Source organism: Cetorhinus maximus, chromosome 18 (genome assembly GCF_964194155.1).
Source record: "Cetorhinus maximus chromosome 18, sCetMax3.hap1.1, whole genome shotgun sequence".
Classification (NCBI taxonomy): Eukaryota; Metazoa; Chordata; class Chondrichthyes; order Lamniformes; family Cetorhinidae; genus Cetorhinus; species Cetorhinus maximus.
Window position 1 is genome coordinate 99091442 of NC_135896.1, and position 26246 is coordinate 99117687.

General features: G+C 38.6%; 1 protein-coding gene across 3 annotated transcripts in view; it reads left to right on the forward strand.

The window, feature by feature from the left end:
• aqr (aquarius intron-binding spliceosomal factor) overlaps positions 1–24850 on the forward strand; it is a 55368-nt gene extending 30518 nt beyond the window's left edge. For 2 of the 3 annotated variants that reach the window (XM_078563271.1, XM_078563272.1), the window contains exons 25-36: positions 3020–3129; positions 4491–4626; positions 7581–7790; positions 10694–10831; positions 15027–15098; positions 15531–15718; positions 16535–16706; positions 16939–17109; positions 17867–17952; positions 22012–22186; positions 22291–22404; positions 24389–24850. In XM_078563271.1, coding sequence (XP_078419397.1) covers positions 3020–3129; positions 4491–4626; positions 7581–7790; positions 10694–10831; positions 15027–15098; positions 15531–15718; positions 16535–16706; positions 16939–17109; positions 17867–17952; positions 22012–22186; positions 22291–22404; positions 24389–24592 — 1776 coding nt within the window. In that variant the 3' untranslated portion in view covers positions 24593–24850. The remainder of the gene's footprint in view (positions 1–3019; positions 3130–4490; positions 4627–7580; positions 7791–10693; positions 10832–15026; positions 15099–15530; positions 15719–16534; positions 16707–16938; positions 17110–17866; positions 17953–22011; positions 22187–22290; positions 22405–24388) is intronic. The other variant, XM_078563274.1, reaches the window with a different exon arrangement.
• The last annotated feature ends 1396 nt before the right edge of the window (positions 24851–26246 follow it).

Sequence of the window (26246 nt, forward strand, 5' to 3'; positions counted from 1 at the left end):
AGAACTTGCTGCTTAATAATGACTTTCTAAAGATTCACTGTCGCCACTAAACTCATTCTTTCCCAAGATGGCATAGCTTGTGTTCTCCATGATGTCCATTTTAATAATGTCAGGGTTTAAGAACCCAAGATTTGGCATCTCCTCTCCACTGTTTAATATACTTTATTTTATATTCCTTTTAGCCTTGGTGTTGTCTTACACTGTTGATTTTTTGACTCTTCTTTGAAGTTTCTCAGTTTTTAAAAAAATAGATATTTGGTAAAGCTGCCATTTTATATTACAGTGATTAATCAGTCCTGGCTGTACATGTGAAATGCACCAGCAGCCTGAATGTTAATTGATCAAAGAGGCTAATTTTAGTTGCATACCGTACATACTCGCCAGCCATACTGCTCACTGCATACTTACATACATACTTACACACATACTTACACACATACTTACCTCACTGGTAAGCTCAAATGCAGCAGCCACATCATTGGCAGCAAGACATTTAAGAATGCAGGAAGTGCTGCTGTTCATTTGAATAAATTTACATTGGCAGTGATATTTCGGAACAAATTCTAAATCATGCAGCCATGTTTCTAGAGTAAAGAACATGTAAGTGGGAAATAATATTAATGATCCCGGTTGCCATTACTTGTTATCCACTGATTATATAGCTACCTTTGATAGAGCATAAAATAACTCCTGTCATTCCGAGAAGCGAAATGTGGTTGAGACTAACGGCTTGGATTTCATTTTGTTTTGGCTGATTAGCATTCTACAGACTGGGTACTTTAGAAATGGGTTATTTGCAATGAAGAACTTACTGCTGCAATCATTAGTAATCAAAAATGAAAAGACAATGCACAATAGAACCATTTTAATTGGAGTTCAAAAAGACATTCACACTGTGACTCTTGACATTTGAGGTTCTCTTCTAATGCTATTTTTTGCAGATATTTTCACTTACCATTGAAGTACAGCCTTGTCCATAGGGAGTACAATGAATTTGTAGCATATAGCTTCTCCATTATGACCTGCTCCCACTTACATTGGCTTCAGGGTTTTACATTTTTCCACCATTCCCAGCCCTTGCCTTCTAAACAAACCAATTCCTAAGCTGTTTGATAATTGAAAGATCGTAAGTGTTTCATGACAGTAGCATTTCAGCATTAAAATTAAATATAAACCAAGATTGTTTCCCCTCGTATGGTTTAAACAATGTTTGGTTTCTCAACATTTGTGACTAATTTTTAAGTTTTTTAAGTTTAGGGATTTGTAATTGTTTTTGAGGAGAAATGCATATTTTTGAAAGAGTTCTTTAGCGCTAAATGGATGTGATCAGTGCCCATTGGCAATGTAAAATTAACTTTAATTCCAGGGAGATGCAACAATTACTACACTTATAGTTACATTTTAGCAGATGATTGCATAAGAAACAGTGCTAGGATTGCGTGCCTTCATATCAACACATGCATTTTGTGTTACACTTGCTCTGGTTTGTGACCTTTCCACAAATGACACAGCGTAAAACCTTTCAAAGCCTTTTAGTATACTTTCAGCTCAGAATTGACTTGTGCAAGTAGCTGATGAAAGACATAGGGCGAAATTTTACGACAGCGGGATTTTACATTCCCGCTGAAGCCGATGAGGTTTAGAGTGTCTCGCCGCATTTTATGGCCCCGCCCCCACCAAAACGGGGCCGTAAAATTCTGCCCATTGTATAGTTCATTTTAGACAGAGTGACACTTCATCTAAAGACTGTTATAATCCTTGAGGTTCATTTATTGAGTGCTGAAGTATGTTGGGGATGAATGGCAAAGCCATGTTGTATGACTCTAAATAGGTCAGAGTTGAGTTTCTAAATTGGTAACTAAACAGTTGGATTTCTGCAATTATTTCTTAAGCTCATCGCTATTTGACTAACCTTTAAACTATGCCAAGCAGATCAGCTACTAAAATAAGATGTTGTGAGGAATTTTTAAGTCCTTAGCAAAATGAACTTGGCTCAACCAAGCATGATAGCCCAGGCAGAGGAACTAAAAAAAGAATTTTGGACAGTCAAGGAAATAATGTGATAGAACCCCGTCAAAATGTTTTTGCCAAGGATTCAACAAATGCTAGTTTTTTTGTCACTTTTATTTTACAAACATTAGCATGGTATAGTCATACTTCCAATGATGCATAAAAGATTTTGTAAACAGAAGTATTTTTATAAAATCATATTGCCTGAAGGGGGAATGTGTAAAAAAAAAACTTTGAACGTACGTGCACAAGGGACTATTTTAAGTGAACTTTGGAAGTGGAAGTTGATTGCGCACCATCAGTTGAGCACCAAATCAGAGTCAGGTGAAGCGTCCAAATATAGTTTAAATAGCTGTTAAGTTATAGCTCAGGGTATTTTTAGCAATACCTCTCTGAAGTCTCTAGCTTCATCTGAAACTTGAGAAAACCTGACAATTGCTGAGAATCAACCAATCCAAAATCAAAGAGGGGGAAAAGAAATTGGCAACTCCAAAAACAGCAAAAAGAAAATTCCAACAAAGAGACTTCCCAAAAAGAAAAAAAGAATGAACTGAGAGAGTGACTTTAAAAGATCTTATTAATTTTTAACACGACAGATATTGAGGAAGAAGTCGTCTATTTGAAAGGAGAAACCTACATGCAATTGCTTGAACCTTTTCTGATGCCAGTTAAATAATGCAGAAGAAAGTTGATTAACTTTGAGAATGAACTTGGACATCTGTTGAAACATTGCTTATCCTAAACTTCATTGTACAAAATACATACTTTTTGAATTTTGACCTAGTAGTGAATTGATACATAACATTTGAGGGATTGTCTCCTGACTAATACCTAGAAGTGTTCAATTCAAAGTAGGCATAATTATCCTTGAACCAGGCTAACATTATATGGTGGATAGAAGCACTATAAAAATGGTGTTTCTTTTTACTCACTGCGGCAAGTGTTTAATAATTTTCAAAAATTGTTCTGGTTTTTAAATACTGAGTTGTCAGTCACTGTCAATCTACAGGCATTGAATCAGCTGTTTGAGAAGATCATGGCTCTGGACATTGATGAGCGTCACCTGCTACGTCTGGGTCATGGAGAGGAGGAACTGGAGACTGAGAAGGATTTTAGCAGGTGAGAAACTGGAAGAAGTGTGTACTATTAGGATGGAGAAAAGAAAACTGAAAAAAATTATAATCTGAAATTAATATTGCATATTTATGGTGTTCATTAATTTAGAATATAAAGGGCCTGAAACAAAACACTTATGTGTATACTTGCAAAACCATGGAATAAAGGCTGCACAAAATGTTTTTTTGAAATCAATGTCTAATTTTAGAAAAATGGCCATCAAAGTTATTTTGTGTAAATGGGAAGAGAAATTTAGTGTTGCAGCTTTTACTGAAACCCGTTTTAGATTAAAACTTTTAATTGCACTCACGAGAGTTTAATTTGTTTTATGGAGCCAACTTTTGACGCTTGCTGTTTTGGTTTTCATTTTCATTTTTATAAAAACTTATTTTAAAAATGCCTGTTTATTATTTCCATCATGTCTGTTCCGTTATAAAAACAGGACAAGATGACATTTAGTTACACTTATCTAGCAGGTATTGTTTGCCCCGTTAAGAAATGGTGTTTCTGAGGCATTCATTGGAAGTCATTCATAATTAGCATCTGTTTCTTGTGTTCCTTGCTAAATTGCTGCAACTCTTGCTGATTCATCATTTGCATTTTCAGCCTTTTACCCCTGTATGGCTTTGCCATTCCGATCATTGTTTCAGCCTGTTTCAAGGGTGAAATTATGCTGTGTGCTGAGGCTGATAATTATTCTGAAACTTGTACTGTAAGATTGCCAACAATCTTAAGCCTAACTTGTGAAGCACTGCTTCCAAGATACCAATGATGTGTTTAATACTTCTGGTTGTGGAGCTTTGTTGCAGCTGTGCTCTACTGCCCATGATTGGTGAATGGGTGTCATGAGCTATCCCTGTGAAAGAGAGCGAGCGAGACCACACACACACAATACCTACAGAAATATGTAGTGATGTAGTTCAACTTTTCAATCATTGTAATTCAATGGCCCTGATAGCACATTGAGGTTTGCAAATTTCCCTCTTTTCATAAATTAAACTGTTCTTATTTAACAATTAGACTTTGTGTCTTTAAATGGCCCTGGCTCCCTTTTAGCAGAATAATATATTGTGCACTTATGGTTTGGTAATCCTCTCCTTATGAAACTGGTACAAGTAGTTCCACATGTATGTACTTGATTGTAAATATAAGTGTTTTAATTTGTGTGTGGACCAAATAATACCTAGTTCTACCATAATATAAAGGCAGAAGTCTTCAGATCTGAAGAAGAGTCATACGGACTCGAAACGTTATCTCTGCCTCTCTCTCTCTCTACAGATGCTGTCAGACCTGCTAAGTATTTCCAGCATTTTTTGTTTTCGTTCTAGTTCTACCATCTGATTTCCTTGCGATTTGCTTCATAGGTATGGTCGGGTAAATTATGTGCTGGCTAGGAGGCTAGAGTTATTGCGTGAAGTAGGACGATTGCAAGAGAGTCTGGGGGTACCTGGAGATGTGTCATATACTTGTGAAACAGCTGGACATTTTTACCTGTATCAGGTAAGACATTTGCAACGCGGTAAATTAACTGTATCCAAGTTCAGTGTTGGTAGGCATGGGAACATTTGGTCATTGTTCTCATTTTGATTCTGTTTAACAACATAGTTACATGCCCCACAAGTTTGTTTTGGTAACTTGTGGTAGCAACGATAAATTCCATTTGGCTCTGAGTGTCTTATTTTAAATGGTCTGTCTTCAAGATACTGTTTTTTTTTCCTGAAAAATCTTTCTTTTTAACCTGAAAATTCTTGTATCTGAAGATGTGGATTATTTTTCTGTAATTGCAGCATGGTCTAACATTGCACATTGCAGATATATGACTTACCTCTTCAGCCTCTGCAAACCCGTTCACCCTCACACATAGCCATCTGCTTTCATAAATGGGAACCTTTTGTGTGCAAATCATAAATGGTCAAAGAACAAATTAGAATTAAATAAAGAATCCTGTTTTTAAAGTTTACCTGTAAATCTGTATTAATTCGTAACAAACTCCGGGCATATGAACTTTCTTTATATTAATATATTTCTCTTCTCCTGGGAAATATCTCCATCATTGCTGATGCCTTGCCTATCTGTCCACTCTTCATGTGTAAGCCTAATCATTGAATAATATCAGGCTAACAACCCATGGAAAGCATCATATTCGATCTTGGTTCTGTCCTCGCTCAGTCTCCATGTTGGTGCCTTTTTAAGTTGAGAACCTATGGTAATAATGAGAACTAGAAAGATACATCACCTTACAGCTCAGTAAAACGGAGGCCAGTTGTTACCCCACCACCACTGCTGTTGCTACCAAGATTGGCTAGCTGAGGACAAATGTGTAATCTTTTGTTTTTTGCTCATCTGAAGATGGCAAGGGGGCATTCTAAAGATGAAGGGGCACCATTGAAGTTTTGCAATATACCTTGTTCACTTCAGTTCTTATTAAGAAACCAAAGAGAACAGGGTCCTTATCAATGCATCAAGGATTTTTGTGCACCTGATTTGAAGAGACCCAAGTCTGAAAACCAGCAGTAAGTCAAACAGCAGCCCCAAGCTCTGTTACTAATTCTGCCATTGGTATGTTTGGCAGTGATTTATATATTAAAATATATGGTTCCAAAGATTCAATAATCAATAATGAGAGATTATATTTTTGCTTTAAATTTGCTGTTGGGAAAATATTAACAAAATGTTCTAGTTTAGGGAATAAATTTTTATAGAAGGTCAGAGAGTCTGTGTTGAAGTGGCTTGATCTCAAAAGTAAATAATTTTCTCTCAATGATCATAAAATTGGTTTCGATGGACCAGGGTTTTATTCTTGTTTCTTCATTCTCTATAAAAGACTAATAATTTGGCCCCTTCATAGGGAAAAAAAATTCAAAAAGATAGCAAGCATCAGCTTATCCCAGGAAATTCTTTCATGGCTATGGACCTCAAAGACCTTCACAAAAGGTACTTGGTTCAACCCAGTAAAAAAAAACTATCAGGACAAAGTACTGTCTTCATATCCACCCGTAAACAAATAGCTTGTCCAATCTCCCATTGAAAATGCTGTAAGATTTTAAGAGAGACCTGGATACTTGAGAAGGAGGAAGAAGGCACAGGATCCTTAAACTCTCAGTTCCAATAATATTCACGTTAGTTAACAAGTTCAAGCCTGCACAGGCCAGTAAACTGACACTGCAGATTAATTTATTTTGTCTTTTTGAAGTCGGTCCAGCTTTTGTAAAAAATGTATTGTTGTGTAACGTTTTTAAGAATTAGCATTTCGATTAGTCAATTAATGTCTACAGGGTAATTTCATTCAAGGTGATACACACGAAAAATGAATCCAAGGAAAAAACAAACTGAACTTATTGAGCGTTACATTTGTATATGGCTTGTGTGTTGAATATGTTTCTGATTACACATTAACCAATTTACACAGACTTATGCTTACACCATGTTTAGTAGTGCATTTCAACCCTGACCACTGACCCCAGGATCCTATAAGACTCCGCAGCGTAGCAGAGAACGAGCATGTTGCAAACAAATTGTGTGGCACCAGAAACTAAAAGTTTTTGCACAATTGACTTGTCCATATGCCCTGCAAAATTTGTGCCTTCCTGCAAAGTGGTAAACAGAGTTTGACTCAGCACAGTTGAGTAAGCACAAACAAAATCTCCTTTTATAGTGCTCTTTGGAGAGTATCAGCTGCTGTGGTACAACTGGATTAGTAAATGCAAATTTTCTCCCCCTTAAGACAGCATGACGACCAGTGCAAAAGGAATGCTGCAACTGATGTGTACTGATAAGAATTTAGTCTATATACATATCTCCATTCATCCTTTCCCTTTGATGCTCATGGTCTTATCATCGATCTCCCCCATTCCCACCCGCTCTGTGCCCCTCCCCCTCTCAATTTCCTCCCCCCTCTCAACTTCGTCCCTCCCTCTCAACCTACTCCACCCTCAACTTCCTCCCGCCTCAATTTCCCCCCTCCCAACTTCCTGTCCTCAACTCTCCACCCCCCCTGCCTCAACTCTTCGCCCCCCCCCGCCCCCCCCCCCCCCCCCCCTCCCCCCCGCCTCACATTTACATCCCTCTCTCCTTCTATCCACTCCCCCTCCCCGTCCTTCACTGAGTTTAGGCACACAGCAAAGTGCAGGTTTTATGTCAAGAGTTATCTTGCTGTCATCCAATATGACCCTGCTAGGTTTTCTTTCTTTCACTCATTTGGCCTCCTTGCCTCCCTTTTAAATTCCACTGGTTAAGGCTGAGATAAATATAGTTACATACCAGCTTCTCAGTAGCACACTGCCCAACTGCACCATAATCTTAAATCGTAAATTTACCAATTAATATTCAAAATAAAAATTTTACTCGTGACATTTGACTGAAAATTAACATGTAAATGATATAAGGCTGAGGCTTGTTGTGACTGAGCTACACAGCATGTGCATTTGTACATTTGTTTTCTTTTTTTCTTTCAGGTGATGTCACGTTGGGAAGAATATCTCAGTAAAGTGAAGGCCAAAAGTGGAAAGTCTGGTGATGTTACAACAGTGTCTGAGCATTTTCCATTCCATAAATACTTTGCAAATGCTCCCCAGCCTATTTTTAAAGGTCAATCGTATGAAGAAGATATGGAAATAGCTGAAGGTTGTTTCAGGCACATCAATAAGATATTTACGCAGCTGGAGGTAGGCTATACTTACAGGACTAGCAAGATTGTGCCATTTTCAAGCTGCTAAATAAGTACGATACCAAGACTTATTGTCTAATTTACCACAAACAAAACAATGGTAAGAATGTTTTGTTTCCTGTCTCCAACCTCAACTCGGTGACATTAGTTACAGCAGGGACCAGAAATTTTGAAAATGGGCTCCCCTCACCTATATAATAAAAAAAGAATCATCTCTATGTTTACTGTCTGATTTTCAGTTGTGCCAATCGTTTGTTGCTGATTATTTCTTAAAAGCTCCATAATTTACGGGTAAAATCACATTTGCAGTCCATTAAATCACAACTATACTCCTGTTGATAGTTTATGTTTAGTATGCTGAGCTTGTTCTTTTGAAAGATTATTTATTAATTACGTACCATTATAAACCCTGAACAGATTAAAATATGGAAACCTTCTATAAAGAGACAGCATTCACAATGATTAAGGTGGAAAGAGAGGAGAAACACACAGCCTTATTTCTTTAGTACTAAAGTGCCGTTCATTTATTTTAAAACAGTTATTTGGGGGATATATTTTTGAATTTAAGCCGTGCTTTAAACAGTAGTAAGGCAGAACTAAACATTCCCTGATATAACATTTTCAGGAGAGGTAGGGGAATATAAAATGAGGAAGAATGCTCATTAATTTGAATATGATTAGAGCCAAAGAAAGGAAAACCTTTGTTGATGGTGATGCTTGGATCTTCCGTGTGCTAAGAAATCAGGAACCTGATGCCGTTTTGGTGAGTGCATTATTGGCTACCAGATAGGGGAGGAAGTAATGATCAATGATGATATTTGTAGGCAGTTTAAAGAGATAAGACTTATCTTTACTTATGGGGAACTTCAACTATCCTAAAGTAGCTTGAGATAAGATAGTGTTTTCTGGTCAAAACTGGAAGGGATTCTCTGAATGCATCCAGAATTGTTTCCATGATCAATATGTTGGGGGTCAATAAGGCAAGATGCTGTATGAGACCTGATTCTGAGTAACAAAGCAGAACAAGTAAGTAGTGGGTTGGTGGGACAGTACTTGGGGAAGTTATGAGTGAAAGCCTAATCAGGTTTACATTGAGGAAAGAGAGGAATCAAAGGGTATTGGACTAGGAATTCTCACATTCTGTTGTAGTGGATGGAAATCAAGCCCTATGTTAATTGGTTAGGAAAATGGCAGATTAAACAGCAGACCAATGGAAGATATTTAAATGTGATATGGATTAAATGTGTTCCTGTTTAATGTCAACGGGATGCATCAAAGAAAAGGCTTCATGAAAGAAGAGAGAGAATAGAAAAAAGGAATGTATAAAGTACCTTTTCATGACTTCAGGATTTCCCAAAGCACCTCACAGCCATTGGATTACTTTTGAATTGCAGTTAATGTGCAGTAGGCAAACATAGCAACCACTTTACACACCGCAAGGTCCCACAAACATCAGTTGAGATGAATGACCACATAATCAATTCTGCTTATGCTTGAATGAAGATTGTTGAACATGACGACAGAAGACCTCTAACAATGCAATGGCATCTTTAATATTTAACTGATCGAGCAGTCACCAGCTTAACATATCATTCAAAGATGGCAGCTTCAACAATGGAGCATTGAATTGTCAAATGTTCCAAAGTCCGAGACAAACAGATTGCTAAAAAGGACACTTTATTTTATTCCCTATATTTACACAGAGGGAAAGCGCGCAATATAGAATCTCCATTGCATACATTAGAAGATTAAAGGGCATGAAAGCAAACTGGTGGTTTACATCAAGGAAAATAGCAAAAGCTGTTGTAAGAGCTTAGGTCAAAGGATAGTGATAGAAAGCGTAAGATCACTGAGAGTGGAGAGAGCATCTCTTAGCTGACTCAGAATGGTAGAAGTGCTCGAGTATTTTGCGTCAGTTTTTACAGAGGAATCTGAACAAAGGTTATCTTGAGGAAGGTATGTAAGAACATATTCGAACATAAATTTCCCAAACAGCACAGTACTAATACAAAGCAAAATCCTGTGGATGCTGGAGATCTGAAGTAAAAACTGAAAGTGCTGAAAGATCTCAGCAGGCCTAACAGCATCTGTGGAGAGAGAAACAGAGTTAATGTCTCAAGTTCAATATGACTCTTCAGAACTTCTTCAGTTCCAAATTAGCCGTATTGGACTCGAAACGTTAACTCTGTTTCTCTCTCCACAAATGCTGCCAGACTTGCTGAGATCTTCCAGCACTTTCAGTTTTTATTACAGTACTAAGAAGGTTATTAGGAAATGCTTTATCACAGGTGGCTATTGAGGCAAAGACCAAAGCATCATTTAATGTGTAAGGGTAGTAAATTGTGGAAAGGAAGAAAATAAAAAGGGAATCTAGACAAGGCAAGGAAATGGGCTTAGAGTAGGTAGTTTCAGCTGGGCTGCCTTCTGCTACAATGATTGTAACCATTTTCTGGGTTAAACGTTGTGTGCTGCAAAGCTTCAAAAAGGGTTTAGTTTGCTTAATTGGGCCAAAGGGTGCTAATATTCCCCCCCGCCCCCCATCTAGAAATTGGATATTGTATAAGTCCATCCTGCTTTGTTCTTTTCAGGAGATGCTAAATGATGCATAGGTGATCTCACTCTGCTTATTTTAAATGTAAATCCTTCTAAGTTTTTAGAATGAGCTTACTTTCTAATGTCAGATAGAAATGAATTTTCTGTGCAGTTTGAGCTTGATGGTATCGAGAAGTACAGTGTGTTGAACATAAACAGTTTCATTCATTAATATCTAGATGAGCTTCCAAGCCTATGATCTTTTATTTTTTAATAGTCAAAGTTTTGCTTCGGTACAGAAGCAGGATCAAAGGCAAATATTTGTGAATTTGTTTCTTTAAACTTGCTTTCTTGGTGATTTTTCTGCAGGAGTTTCGTGCCTTTGAGCTGCTGCGCAGTGGGCTGGACAGATCAAAATATTTATTAGTGAAAGAAGCAAAGATCATTGCCATGACATGTACTCATGCTGCTTTAAAACGACATGACCTAGTGGAGCTGGGGTTCAAGGTAAAAGCAATTCAACCCTTTAGTACAGTAATTCTTGGAAGGGACTCAAATATTTCAAAACAGCTTAACTCCTGATGAATTGAAATTTGGTATGTTTCAGGCCTGGTCCTTTCTTTGTACAAAACACATTGTGCGCTTGAAAAGAACAAAAGTGAAAACTCTTGTCCAAGTATATAGGAAAGACCTGTACTTTAGATTGGATTCAATAAATTTATGAAGATGATTTTTTAAAATTTAAAGTATTTTATATTTTAAAAATTGTCCTGCAATTATAATTTTTATTTAAACACAAAGCAAATGATGTAGTGTAGAATTTTGCCTTTTAATCTGAAATGACACACTATTTAGTTTCACATTTGTAGTGCCAGCTATCCTTCCTGGCCCTCATGTTAACTGATATTGCTAATGTTATCTCCCCTCCTACTATTTTGCAGCCACCATCCCTCTGCTCCAAAAAGTACCTTGATCCCTCCATCCTTGCAAATTATTGCCACATCTCCAATCTCCTTTTCCTCCTCATAAGTCTTGAATGTGGTGTCATCTTCCAAATGCTTGCCCATATTTCCTGGAGCCCCCTGTTTCAATCCCACCGATCAGTTTTCTGTGTCCTGTCACATTACTAAGTTACAAATGATATCCTAAGTGACTGTGATCATTCTTCCTATATCTGTCTGATGCCTTTGACAAAGTTGATGACACCATCCTGTAACAAAGCCTCTCCACCGTAATCCCGCTGGGACTGCACATGCCTGGTTACATTTTTATTCTAATCATAGCCAAGAGAATCACATGACTGTGGCATTTCTTTCTGTTGCTATATCCTTACCTTAGATGTCTCCAAAGAAATCCAACCCTCCTATTTCTCATCAGCATGTTGCCCCTGTGCAACACCATCTGAAAATAATGTGTCAGGTTATATAATATATAATGTTGTTCACACCCAGATCTACCACACCACTACCTCTCTTGACCCCTCTGTGTTCTCTAAGTTGTCAGACTGCTTGTCCAATGTCTAGTATTGGATGAGCAGAAATTTCCACCACCTAAATATTGGGAAGACCAATGGCATTATCTTTGATGTCTGCCACAAACTCTGTTCCCAGGGCACATCCCTCACCCTGGAAAGGGACTGAGGCTAAACTAAACTTTTTGTAACCTTGACATCATATTTGACTCCAAGCTAGGTGTCCAACCACATACCTGTACTATCACTTAGGCTGCCCATTTCCACCTCTGGAACAGCAACCTGCGCCGTCCTGCCTTAGCTTATCCGCTGCAGAAACCCTCATCCACATTCTTACCTCTAGACTTGGTGACGTAATTGCAAGTTGTTTTTGTCATGGTGTCACAATATATGCTGAAAATTTTTGAATTAGTTAGCAACAGCTGTAGATCAGCAAGCAAGATTGATTTGGAAATTAATTGTAGTTATTTTTAATATTTTTATAAGATTTGAAAAGTTGATTTTTCAACTAATTTGGAACAGTTATAATTCCCTCAGTTACATGCACTATGCCAGACTGGACATCTGCCTCAGAAGAAAGTCAGTGGGCCAAAGTAGCCAGTGAAATTTCAGCCTTTGCGAGGCCAGCAACATTCATAACTCTTAGTGCCACATTATCTGACCAGCCATTACTTGAGTAGTTTAGGAACCATGTAACTTCTATCATTGTGTGATCTAAGTCCTAGGATTGTGAATTTACAGCACCAGATTCAGTACTGTTAACAGTCATTCCTGTTCCACCACACCCTCTGCACTTAGAAATGTAGCCATTGTGAATGTTCACTTCACCATACTTAGTTCTAGATAAGTATTGTAAAATGATGGAAATTTGTATTTATGATTTTGTCATTTTGATGTACCTAGAATAAAGAATATAGCTAGCACCAAAAACTGATTGTCAGTTTTGACAAACTCTTATTTATATACTAACAAAATAAACTTAATACTTCATGCTTCCAAGAAATTATTCATGTTCAGGGACTGAGTCGCACAGTACATTAACATAATGTCTTTTTACCTGAGGGGTGATTTGATTCTGGATTGACAAGATGGATGTGTCTTTTTGAGTTGGCTATAATGATATATAAAATTAGTTTGGGCAGTTTCAAAGAATTAAGAAAATTACAACTCAGATTGAGACCATTTGACCCATGTCACTTTACCAATGCTAACCTAATTTTCCCTATATCATTTTATATTCTTCCTTTTCATCTTGTCCTATTTAAATGATGCATAGTGTTTGTCTTATTTCTATTGAAATCCTTGATTTATCTTCCCCTTAACCTTCCCTGTTGCACTGAAATAGGGCCAATTTTATGAACCTTACTTTCTAGGTTATAATGTCTTTTTCCTGGTATTCTAGTGAATCTACGCAGTACTATTTTCATGGCTGTGATATCCTTTTTCCTGTGGCATCCAACCTCCAATTGGCCTAACCAATGATTGTTTACAATTCCAACATTATGTGTTCACTGGTTTATTCATTACCTTTAAATATAACACCCAGAATCTTATTCTTCATTATGGCCTTTTCTGCTTGAATTCCCACCTTTTAAAGTTCTATGTCTATATATCCCTAGATCTTGCTGTTCTTTCACTTAAGAATCTTAGTATTTAGGATGTACATCCTTTCATTAGTCACATGGCATTCCTCTGCATTTGAACTGTGTTTGCCATTTATCTGCCCACTCTCTAAACCTGTCTGTGCCCTGCTACAATCTTCTGTTTTCTTCCTTATTCTTTGATATCATGAGCAAATGGAAAATGAAGCTATTTCCAATCCATTTCTGGTGACCTTACCCAAACAAGGGGTAAGAATCTCGTGCCAGTAGTAGGGGTTGTTGTTTTCTCAGGCAAGGGCTCAATCTCTGAGAAATATGCTTTCCTGGGAGCATGAATTTTCTTAGTTGTGAAATAATATTATGTCAGAAACAGCATTTAACATCACATTTAAGAAACCAATGCTGTACATCTAAATAAAAATTCTGGAACATTGAAATCATGTATATATAAAGCGGTCACCATTGGGTGGAGTAGAGGAATGTTTTACGCTGTATCTGATTGTTCTATGTGATCTGAGCATGCTTGGGACTGTTATGACGTGGCAGGTGATCTGTGCCAAGCGGACCAAATCCACAAGGGAAACTTGGCCATGCTATCACAACGGTTTTGCAATTTATATTTATTACGAGAAGGCTTATGCACTGAATTCAGAAGAATTGAGTCCACTAACACCTTTAGAGATTTTGAAAAGTAAATTAAAATATTTATTAACAAAAAAAACCACTCACAAGATTACAATTACAGTTATTTAGTCTTAACAGTTCCCAAAATTCTTAATTAAACAGGCTCTCAACTACGCACCCTCTTTAAGGCAGTAGTCCAAAATAGATTTTAAATTTAAGTAAGCAATACAGCAAGGTTACCACAGCACCCACTTGACAGTGGAATTCCAAAGGCTTTTCCCAACTTTGGTAACTGGACACAAAAGTGGCTCGAGGCTATTTCCCCACATCTGTTTCACACAGTGTATCTTTTAGATCTTACATGGCCACACACTACATAGCCTTCCATCCTTCTTTATATACGTTTCTTCCTCTTTAACTTGTAAATTCCATTGTTCTACATGTCTTTGAAAGTGTACTTTTCCCATAATATGAAAATCTTTCATGTTGTCAATATGGCCAGTACTTTTGGGAAAAATCAACTTGTCCTTTTTATCTTATTGTAAACATCCTACCATCCTTTTGAAAATCAAACAACCCCTTCACTTAACTAAAAATGCAAATTTCATTCACACCTCATCTGTGGAACCCTCATCCTAGCTTGTCCCTCTCCATTTCAGAAGTCTGCTTTATACCTAACTCTTGATAATTTCAACCTTGCAGTCTATCTGACTCTAATTCAATTAAATCAGTCACACGGACAGAAGCATCCACACCTACACCCATACCTGCCTTACAATATCCTACAATACTATTATGAAAAATATGATAGTTTTGTAACAATACTAATACTGGCTGCTTGACTCGCAGAATCTCCCATTCCCTGGATTGCTCTATTATTTTAACACTTGTATTCACTGACACATGTATGACTGGAGTTAATCGCTTGTTCAGTGGGAGGGGGGCAGGATTGGTCTTTGACATTTGAGGTTATGAAAAAGAAAATTAAAAATTTTTTTTTTGACAGTATGACAACATCCTGATGGAGGAAGCTGCACAGATTCTTGAGATTGAAACCTTCATTCCACTCCTACTACAAGTAAGGTTTCTATGAGAAGTAGACTATAACCATTAGAGCCTTGATTGCTGGGTTTGGTGTAACAATGATAATTAATATGGTCTATGATTATGTAGGTTACTTTTTATCCCCAAGTTATAACAAAATAAATGATGTACCTCCTGCTGAAATTTTGCCTGAGGTCCTTAAATTGAATTTACTGATATGGGATTAATATGTAAACCTGACTGCAAATTCATGGGTGACAATCATCAGTAAGTTGCTTAAACTTCGCAAATGAGAATGAACTTATTTCAAGCGAGGCATTAACTGTTCAATCTCTCACTCTTTTAATTAAATTAATTAATGGGATAAAGAACAAACCCTCGTCACTGAAATTGTTGAAATTGCTTCCGTTTTCTAGCAGCACCTTTGAGATCGGGAAGTTGTTTACATGTTGTTCATTCTCCATAGAACCCTGAAGATGGCTTCAGCAGACTGAAGCGTTGGATAATGATTGGTGATCACCACCAGCTCCCTCCTGTCATTAAGAACATGGCCTTCCAAAAATATTCCAACATGGAACAGTCTCTGTTTACACGATTTGTTCGTTTGGGTGTTCCAACAGTGGATCTTGATGCCCAAGGCAGAGCAAGAGCAAGGTAAAGAAAAGGAACTTAAAGAAAAGACTTGCATTTATAGATTGTTTATTCTTTCATGGGATGTGGGTGCCGCTGGTGAGGCCAGTGTTTGTTGCCCATCCCTAATTGCCCTTGAATTGAGTGGTTTGCTAGGCCATCACAGAGGGTAGTTAAGAGTCAACCACATTGCTGTGTAGGCCAGACCAGGTAAGAACAGCAAATTTCCTTCCCTAGCGGACATTAACAACAACCGATGGTCACTATTACTGAGACTAGCTTTTCAATTCCAGATTTAACTGAGTTTAAATTCTCCCAGCTGGTGGGATTTGAACCAGTGTCCCCCAGAGCACTGGCCTGGGCTGCTGGATTACTAGTCCACTGGTATTACCACTATGCTATCGGCTCCCCCATTACATCAGATTTCAATAACTTAAGGACAGTGAGATAAGTGACCAGCTTCTCTCTCTCTTGGGTGTTGTTGGCCAGGACACGAGAACTGCCCCATTGTCCCTTGAATGCTGCCACGGGATCTTTTATATTCACTTGAGGTCTTAGTTCAATGTTCCATTCAAAAGACAACATATCTGGCACTGCAGTACTCCTCAGTATTGCACTGAGTTGTCAGCCTAGATACTGTACCCAAGTCTCTTTGGTGGGCTTGAACCCATGACTTTTGATTTGGAAGCAAAAGTGCTGTCACTGAGCCAAGAATGTTTAAGGCTTTTGGAAAAACAGGAAGCAACATTGAAAAAGCATTTGTTCATTTAAACATGTCCACAATTTAACACGATGTACATCGCATTGTTAACCTTTGCTGCACTTTTACCTTCCATTAAGTTTGTGCAACCTCTATAACTGGCGTTACAAGAAACTTGGCAACCTTCCCCATGTCCAGATCTTACCTGAGTTTTGCACTGCAAATGCCGGCTTGGTGTACGAATTCCAACTTATCAATGTGGAGGATTTCAATGGAATTGGTGAATCTGAGCCCAATCCATATTTTTACCAGGTAAATAATTGTCTTAAGATCCTCATAGTTTCAAATGTCTATAAACTTATTTGACAGATATTGAAGACTGAGTATTGAGGTATTTTGCATCCTGATGATTTTTGGTACTAAAGCCATTTTGGCATTCTTTTAAGTAATATTCAAGAATTTGAAGAATGTTTGAGTCTTTAATGCTTTTACTTTGCATTGTCTGCTTTTCTGAAAATGAAACTGTTACTCAACCACCTGACAGAATCTTGCTGAGGCTGAATATGCAGTGGCCCTTTTTATGTACATGCGCTTGCTGGGGTACCCTGCAGAGAGAATCAGCATCTTGACAACATACAATGGTCAGAAGCATTTGATACGTGATGTTATCAATCAGCGTTGTGGTGGTAATCCTCTTATTGGACGACCAAGCAAGGTAACTAACGTTTCTCTTCAAATCTTGTTACACGGTTAACCTGATATAAAGTAGGGTAGTGAACTATAGTGACATATTGCAAACATTTTATTATTTTTTTTAAATGACTGGATGGATACTATATGATGCGGTACATAAAATGTTCACATATATCAATTTCTCATTGCTACTAATTTCGCAATCCCAACCACATTATACAGAGAAGAACTGAGTGGAGGTGAAGCATCTCCTTTGGTAGTGGTGGGGGAAGATATTGGAGTGCGGCCAGGTGTTGTCAAGCACCTCTCTTGGTGCCTGGTTAAGATTGACACTGGAAGAGCTCAGGTGAGAGCTGTGCAAAAGAAGGAAGGTTTTTTTCTTAAAAGCAACTGATGAAGGTAACCTGTCCTCCCCAAAATAATTTCTGCAAATTCAGGGCCAGATTATTTTGTTATTGAAAACTGTACCAAATTGCAGTTTATGCAGCATGCAGACATGGAATGATGCCGGTCCAATCTGCTCCTTTGAACAGATCACATTGATTTTGTTCTTTCATAGTCATAATGTGATCCAGAACTGCCAAACTCCAAAGAGTATTTCATTATCTATGCGTATACTTATTTTTATAATCAACTTTCACAGGAATTTATTTCACGTACCTCTTCCAAAGCTTGTGTACATTAAAGAGCATTTAAATGACCAGGGAATTGTTTTTTCCCTCACTCTTGCTACCTTCCCCCAAGTTTTCAGTTCAAAAGTACCAACTTTTATTTTCTAGGTGACCACAGTGGACAGATTCCAGGGACAACAGAATGATTATATTATCCTCTCTTTAGTACGAACTAAAGCTGTTGGACATCTCAGGTATGGTGTGTGTCATGATTTTAGATCATTAATGAGCTATAAGATGAGACTAAAGAATGATACCATTATAAGATTCATGCAAGCCTGAACAAACGAGGTGTTTTAAATCTTTCAAATGATCACACTTTTGAATCTTGAAAGTCTTCAGTGAATTTACTTTAAACCTTTCATTTCTTTATCATTCTGTATCATATATAGTCTTTATCATATAGTCCATATCATCTGTAACCTATATAGTATTTAACAGTGGTCCAGGGTCTGACCAATTTCTTTTACATCAGTTTCCAAAACATGCCTGATGAAGACAGTTCATGATGTCACTGAAATCAGCTGGACACAATTCCTGCGGTTCTCTGTGTCAAAGGAAATTAGATATTCTTGTCACTGGTTTGAAAAAATATTTTAATAACTGCTGAAACTGGAGCAGAGATGTACTGAAGTATTGTAAATTGTTGGGATGTTCAGTTTTCTTAAAGTCATTTCTAGAGAATAGATTAAATGCTAAAAATCTGGAATGAAATCAAAATATGATAGCAATGTTAGCCTATCTTTTCCTTTCCGTTGCTGACCTGTCCTCTATTTTTAGCATTTTTAATTTATTCAAACATTTTTTTGTGCTGTTTAAAATAACTGGAAACTTTCTTTCCAAGAATAGTTAATCTTCCCCCAACAGAGCAGTGGTAATTCTATTAGCAGTACTGATTAGGGCCAAAGATGTTTGTCTCTGCCAGTAATCTTTGTAGATGACTGGAGATTAAATTTGTTTAAAACAGATGTGTATCTCTGGTAGGAGGATAGTACTTCAGTAGCGAGTTGTAAAACTATATGAACACATTTCTTCATAATACATTGCTGCTAAAGGACTCTGGGTCAATTCTATATCCAATTCCTGGATATAATTTAGAAAAGTCTCATTGAGGCATCTGAAAATTGAAAATTGCAAGTCTAAATGATAAGATTGGTGTGAGAAACGGGAGCTGCTGAATTAAAATTAAACAAGCTGTTCTCTTTGTTGGTTATTAGTGCTAGTCAAGATATAGCTAATGACTGATACTTAAAATGGAAACAGTGTCTCTAATTTTAATTTTATTTGCCATAAACAATATTATTTAAATGACTCATGCATCTTTAGAAATGCAGATAGAGTGAAATGGACACTCCAGTATATTTCATGTTAAGGGATTGGGAACCTGCTGAAGTAGTAGCAGTATGTTATAAACTTTCTCATTACAGTGGTTCCCAGCTTTAAAAATTGGTGCCATTTTAATGTTATTTTAAACTAAACCCATCATTCCCCAACTTGACTAGAAAATCTGGGTCCTATTTTTGTTTAAAACTGGAAGGAATGTTTTGAGTTATATATTAGAATTCACATGTTGTTGAAAAGAATAGGTTTGAGGGGGAAAAAAGATCCATTTCTTCCTTTTTGGAAAGTTTCATTATCATACAAGTATGCTTCCCACTACACTGTGTAGAAACCCTCCAATCAGATTTGTAGCTTATTTACAGCACAATAGTCAAAGTCAACAGTGGTATCCTGTGTGGCCGTGACCTCAGTGTGCTCTGCTTCCTCATTACACATCTTCATTCCAGCTGTCCACTGTCTGATCTCTCTTCCGCATTCCCCACTGTGGCATTGTTCCCACATGGCCCACTTTTACCTGTTCCATTACTACTTAACTGTTTCTACCTTCCTGTGCTCACACAGCCATTTCTGCTGTAACCCACTCTCTACCTGACCATCTCGATGATGCCACCTACAATATGGGGTCAGCTTACTCATATAAAGCAGTGACAGTCAGCTCTGCCTAAACATTTCCTCTGTTAATCCCCATGTCTTTCCACACTCTGTCTAATTGCCTATCTGACACTAAGACTTAGATGAGCAAAATTCCTCCAACTAGATGTTGACAAAACCTCTTCTACTCCCACAAACACTGACATGTCTCTAGGCTCGGCTCCATCAGCCTTCTCAGCTGTCACCTCAGAAAAAGTCTCGAGGTACGTATTCTTGGCGTCCTCCTCAACTCTAAAGCCACTTCCTCCCCACACCTGATCAATTATGGAAACTGTTTTATTTCACCTCCCAACCATTGCCTGCCTTTCCCTCCACCCGTCACTGAAGCTCTGATCCGCACCCTTGAGGATCTCCAGTGTTCTCCTTGTTAACCTTTCCGCTTCTGTCCAACACAAACTACAACTCATCCGAGATCTCAAATTCACCAAGTCCCATATTCCCAGCCTTGCTGAATTCCTGTGGCTTCCAGTGCCACAGAGAACTGACTTGTTTGTACATTCTGGTCTCTCCATAACCTCGCTGTTGTCTACCTCCCTGATCTTGTTCATCGAACCCTCTGGTGCCAGACTATTGTTTGCTTCAGTAGCCAGTATTTGAGTCAGTAATCTCCCAACACTCTTTAATTCCCTCTTCCAACAGCTCCAATTTGCCACAACTCTCTCTGCTTTCAGAAGTTTTCCAATCCCTTTTATCTTTAACTGCATTTCAGTGCCAGGAAATCTTTATCCCTTCTCACTCATATCTCATGTCTATTTGCCTAATTTCTTGGAAAGTGCTGTGAGACATCTTTTCATGTGATGAGCAATATAGAAATGTAAATGACTGTAAGTTGCATGTGTTGTATTTTATATTGATTAACCTGGGTGGCCTTACCCACAGGATTCATATAGTTTTGGGAGGGGTAGTATCAAGGTTCTTCATTTAGGCAATGTGGCTGAAGATACGAGTCTGGCTGGCTAACATCAGCTGTTTTTCATGGGAATCTTGATGTTGACTACCACATACTAAAAGCTTCTAGCAACTCATTGCTTTTTTTGACAGTCGGTTTTTTTGAATCAGCAATATGATTAGAGGACTGTTGCAAAATGGCGATATTGAAAGCGGGAGTGCCATGGGGTAGAAATATAGGGCAGAATCTTCGGTTCGGTGAGCGGGCCCTGCCCCCGCTTGCTGAGGCGTAAAATGACATGGGGTGACACGGACGTGCGTCATTCTGATCCTCAGTTCGGCGGGCGTGCAGCTGAGTTGGCTGTGCGCCCGCCGAACTGTCAAAGGCCTATTAAGGCCATTTAACTAATAACTAAAATAATTAACAAAGCTGCCTGTCCAACCCTTAAGGTTAGCGGCAGGCGAAGAGCCCAGGCGGCCTTCGCATTTTTCATGGAACCTCGTCCACAGGCGGGATGAGGTTTCACGAATGATTTCAAATTTTCTCAAAAATATTTGTTGAAATTAATGCACATGTCCCAGCTCATGTGATAGTTTCACATGAGAGGACTTGTCATAATTTTTTCAACACTTTATTGAACTGTTAAAACTTAAAACCAATCTCCCTGAGGCACCTCTGTGACTCAGGGGACCCCCGCCCCGTCCACACACAGGGAGCGCTCAGCGCTTCCGGGCGTGCGTCACGCTGGGCTGGTCTTAATTGGCCCGCCCACGTAAAATGGCAGCGCGGACCCAATTGGGGGCGCTGATCAGATCCGTGCCCACCCCCGCACAACCCCCCCCCCCCTCCCCCCAATGGGGGGAAATTCTCCCCATAGTGTCTGGTGTCTGAAATATTGATTGCTGACGGTGGAGCTAGAAGCAAGAAACAGTCTGGCACCGGAGGAGTCAATGAACGAAAAGAACTTGGAGATCAGGGAGGTAGAGAAGGGTGAGATTACAGAGCGCCCTAAAGGCAAGAGAAGTTCAGGAGCATAGTAAATTAAAATAGAAATTCAATTTGTAATGAAAACCCATATTGTCCAATTTAAAAATTAAATTAAGTTGTAAAACATTATATCGGACAGTGTACTACATAACTCTTTCTGTGACTGACCTAATTGAGCATGACTGTATGGCCATTTGCTATCAGCTTGAAACTTTAGGTTTATTGATTGCTGAACTGGTGACAGCATTGGGCTCAGGCCACCTTTGCCGAAATGACATTTATTAAATGCAATTTTTAAATTTTCTTTAGGCTGAATAGTTTTTCTACAACAGTAAGCCTTGTTGCAATAACCAGGATATTAACCATCATCTTCCTTTTTATGCAGAGATGTTCGGCGATTAGTTGTTGCCATGTCAAGAGCCAGGCTTGGGCTGTACATATTTGCAAGAGTATCACTGTTCCAGAACTGTTTTGAACTTACTCCAGCCTTTAATCAGCTAACTGCTCGACCACTCCAGCTGCACATTGTGCCATCTGAGTATCACCCGACAGACAGAAGGGTAACTAATATTAAATGACAGATGATTATCCTTTCTGACCGGGCTTTTATCAGTGGTTTTGCAAATGTCCTGTTATAACCCTCGGGAACGTTTGTTTTTTCCAGAATGATAAAATTCCAACTCATTTAAAGCGAGTTATCAGAAACATGCCTGAGATGGCAAACTTTGTTTACAATATGTACATGCAGACGATTCAGAATATGCACCAATACAGAAAGGTAAAGAACTGTTTTTATTTCCCCCTCGGTTCAGTGTTCTTGCAGTTAAAGCCTGTGTTTCAGATGAGCATTAGATTCTCGACTAGATGATGAGCCTCAGGTAAAGGGATTATTGCTAATAGCTTATGAAATGAAAACAAAACTAATTTACCTGTTCATTTCTTTTGTGGGTCTGCCCTTCTTTATTCATATTTGTATATAAAAATATAAACCTTCAAAATCCTATTAGTTTTAATAAGTATCATATTCACTTTTATGAATGCTCAGTTATATCTGAAATGGGTGTTCCTCTATCATATTCTTGACATGTAGAAAGTGTTATTAATATGGAAGGAGCACTATTTAGGACTCTTCAAGCCTACAGTGTCCATGAAATAATTAACTTGATCTATATATGTATGACAATAACTGCCTTAAGTGCACCTTGTTGGATAGAGGCCAAATTTTTCTAATTAACTGTCAAATTCTGTTGGTTAACACTCCTGTGAAGCACTTTGGGGTATTTTACTGTTAAAAGCACTTGAAAAAAATTCAAGTTGTTAAGTATTTTGACTCGAAGTGGTTTTGAGACACTGCAACATTAAATGTGAGTTAAAATGATAAAATAACGTCAATAGTTTGTCGTTTATGCAGCATTTTTACTGCACTGTTTGTCCCATGAAGCTGAGAGGCATTTAAACTTGGCAATTTGTAATTACATGCTTTCAGCATTGATGTTAATTTCTCCATTTAATGAAATGAAAACAAAATCTGATATCTTGACATCATCTACGTCCTGAGGGGGGGTTACCATTGATCAGAAACTGAATTGAACTAGCCATGTAAATACTGTGGCTACAAGAGCAGGTCAGAGGTTGGGAATTCTATGGTGAGTAACTCACCACCTGACTCCTCAAAGCCTGTCCACCATCTATAAATCACAGGTCAGGAGTGTGATGGAATACTCCCCACTTGCCTGGATGAGTGCAGCTGGACACTATCCAGGACAAAGCAGCCTAGCCACCACCTTCAACATTCACTCCCTCCACCACTGATGCATTGTAGCAGCAGTGTACCATCGGCAAGATGCACTGCAGCAATTCACCAAGGCTGTTTAGACAGCGACTTCCAAGCCCACGACTGCTACCATCTAGAGGGACAAGGGCAGCAGACGTATGGGAACGCCACCACATGCCACCTCCTCCAAGCCACTCACCATCCTGACTTGGAAATATATCGCCGTTCCTTCACTGTCGCTGGGTCAAAATCCTGGAGCTCCCTAACAGCACTGTGGGTGCACCTACACCGCATGGACTGCAGCGGTTCAAGAAGGCAGCTCACCACCACCTTCTCAAGGGGCAATTAGGGGTTGGCAATAAACGCTAACCCAGTCATGTCCAAATTCCGTGAACAAATAAATTAAGAAAAGGTTTTTCAATAAAATTTACATATATTTGACTTGTTTAAACGATGATGATTTTGACATTCTTATTTGCTTTGACAAGTTGCAGGTTATCAAGCTTGCCTCATCTGTATTTTAATATAAAAATGAAAACGATGGAAAATAATTGTGCCAGGAACCTGAAGCTTAGATTTTCAGATACTGACTACTGTAACTGTTAGAAGCTCAGTATGTGCTGATTTGTGATTGATTTGAGTGGGAAAATTTGCTTTTGTTTTCTCCTTTCTCATCACATCATCTCTGTTTTCAGGAACAGTTAAGAAACAACAGGACAAATTTGAAAAGTTGGGTCCACATAATGAATGTTGGACTACAGGGTGAAAGTTGGAATATCTCGATAATGATAACATTGCCAAATTTGGATTTGTACGTTTCTAAGCTTGGGGAATTGCTGGTTGTCACAATGGCTGCTGCATTAGTTATGTTTCCACAGTTGCTTCAGGTTCCTGTGATATTAACAGAGCCATTGTCTCAGTACAGTGTACCAACACCAGTTGGTTTTTTTGCTACATTTATTAAATATGCTTAAATTTTTCTCTGCAGCAGTTACTTCCGCCCCCAGTCCCTCAGTCAATTCAAGAGCCAACTCCAGTGCCAGGTACTGAGAATGTGGAAGAAACTGAAGAGGTGATTCCTGAGAATAAGGATGAAGAGACAACAAAGGAAGAATATAAACCAATGCCTGAACATCCTGGCAGGGACAGTGATAGCGAGGGCAGTGGACCAGAAGAAGACAAAGACAGCTAATGGTTCTTCATTCCAAAAATCACGCCTGTAATGTGAAAGAAAAGTTTCTAGTGGACGAACATATGAAAGCTATAATAGTAACCTCAAATCTTATTGTACAACTGCCCAGATTATTTATGTAGAGCATCAGCCAGTATTCACAAGTGTTGTCATGTGAGTTGCAGGAAATAGTTTCATTTGTAATTAGATGGGGTTGAACAATCTATTTTGTATTGTCAGACGCATTTTAATAAATTTTTGTAAAAATGTTTCTCACTATGTGCTTTTGTCTATAATAGCCACTTTTTGTGTCCTGACTGTCTTTATTGGTCAGTTTAATGAGCATGTGACTGCTGACCCATCAGTGTGGGGTAGGGGTGCAGGGGGGCAGACTGGGTGCAGTTGGTAGAGAATAGAAACAGTGAAAGATTAGACCCCAACAACAAAGTTATCCTGGCTAGAGAGATTGTTTCCAGTTCAGTTTCTGATCAATGGTAAACCCCAGGATGTTTATAGTGGGGGGATTCAGTGATGGTAATACCATTAATGTTTATAGTGGGGGATTCAGTGATGGTAATACCGTTGATGTTTATAGTGGGGGATTCAGTGATGGTAATACCGTTGATGTTTATAGTGGGGGATTCAGTGATGGTAATACCATTGATGTTTATAGTGGGGGATTCAGTGATGGTAATACCGTTGATGTTTATAGTGGGGGATTCAGTGATGGTAATACCGTTGATGTTTATAGTGGGGGATTCAGTGATGGTAATACCGTTGATGTTTATAGTGGGGGGATTCAGTGATGGTAATACCGTTGATGTTTATAGTGGGGGATTCAGTGATGGTAATACCGTTGATGTTTATAGTGGGGGATTCAGTGATGGTAATACCATTGATGTTTATAGTGGGGGGATTCAGTGATGGTAATACCATTGATGTTTATAGTGGGGGATTCAGTGATGGTAATACCATTGATGTTTATAGTGGGGGATTCAGTGATGGTAATACCATTGATGTTTATAGTGGGGGATTCAGTGATGGTAATACCATTGATGTTTATAGTGGGGGATTCAGTGATGGTAATACCATTGATGTTTATAGTGGGGGATTCAGTGATGGTAATACCATTGAATGTCAAGTGGAGATGGTTAGATTCTCTCTTGTTGGAGACAGTCATTGGCCGTTGTGTGGGGAAAATGTTAATTGCAGTGAATTCTGCAGCAAGTAAATCACCATCTGACTCCCCCAAAGCCTGTCCATCTACAAGGCACAAGTCAAGATTGCGATTCATGAACAAGGAGCAGAGTAGGCCATTCAGCCCTTCGAGCCTGTTCCACCCTTTAATAAGGTCACGGCTGATCTGATAGTAACCTCCAATCTGCATCCCATTTACCCCCAATAACCTATTATCCCCTTGCTTATCAAGAATCTATCCACCTCTACCTTAAAAATATTCAAAGACTCTGCTTCCACCATCTTTTCAGGAAGAGAGTTCCAAAGACTTATGACCCTCAGTGTGAAAAAATTTCACCTCATCTCTGTTTTAAACAGGTGAACCCTTATTTTTAAACAGTGACCCCTAGTTCTAGATTCTCCCACAAGAGGAAACAGCCTCTCCACATTCACCCTGTCAAGACCCCTCAGGATCTTTTATGTTTCAATCAAGGTCGCC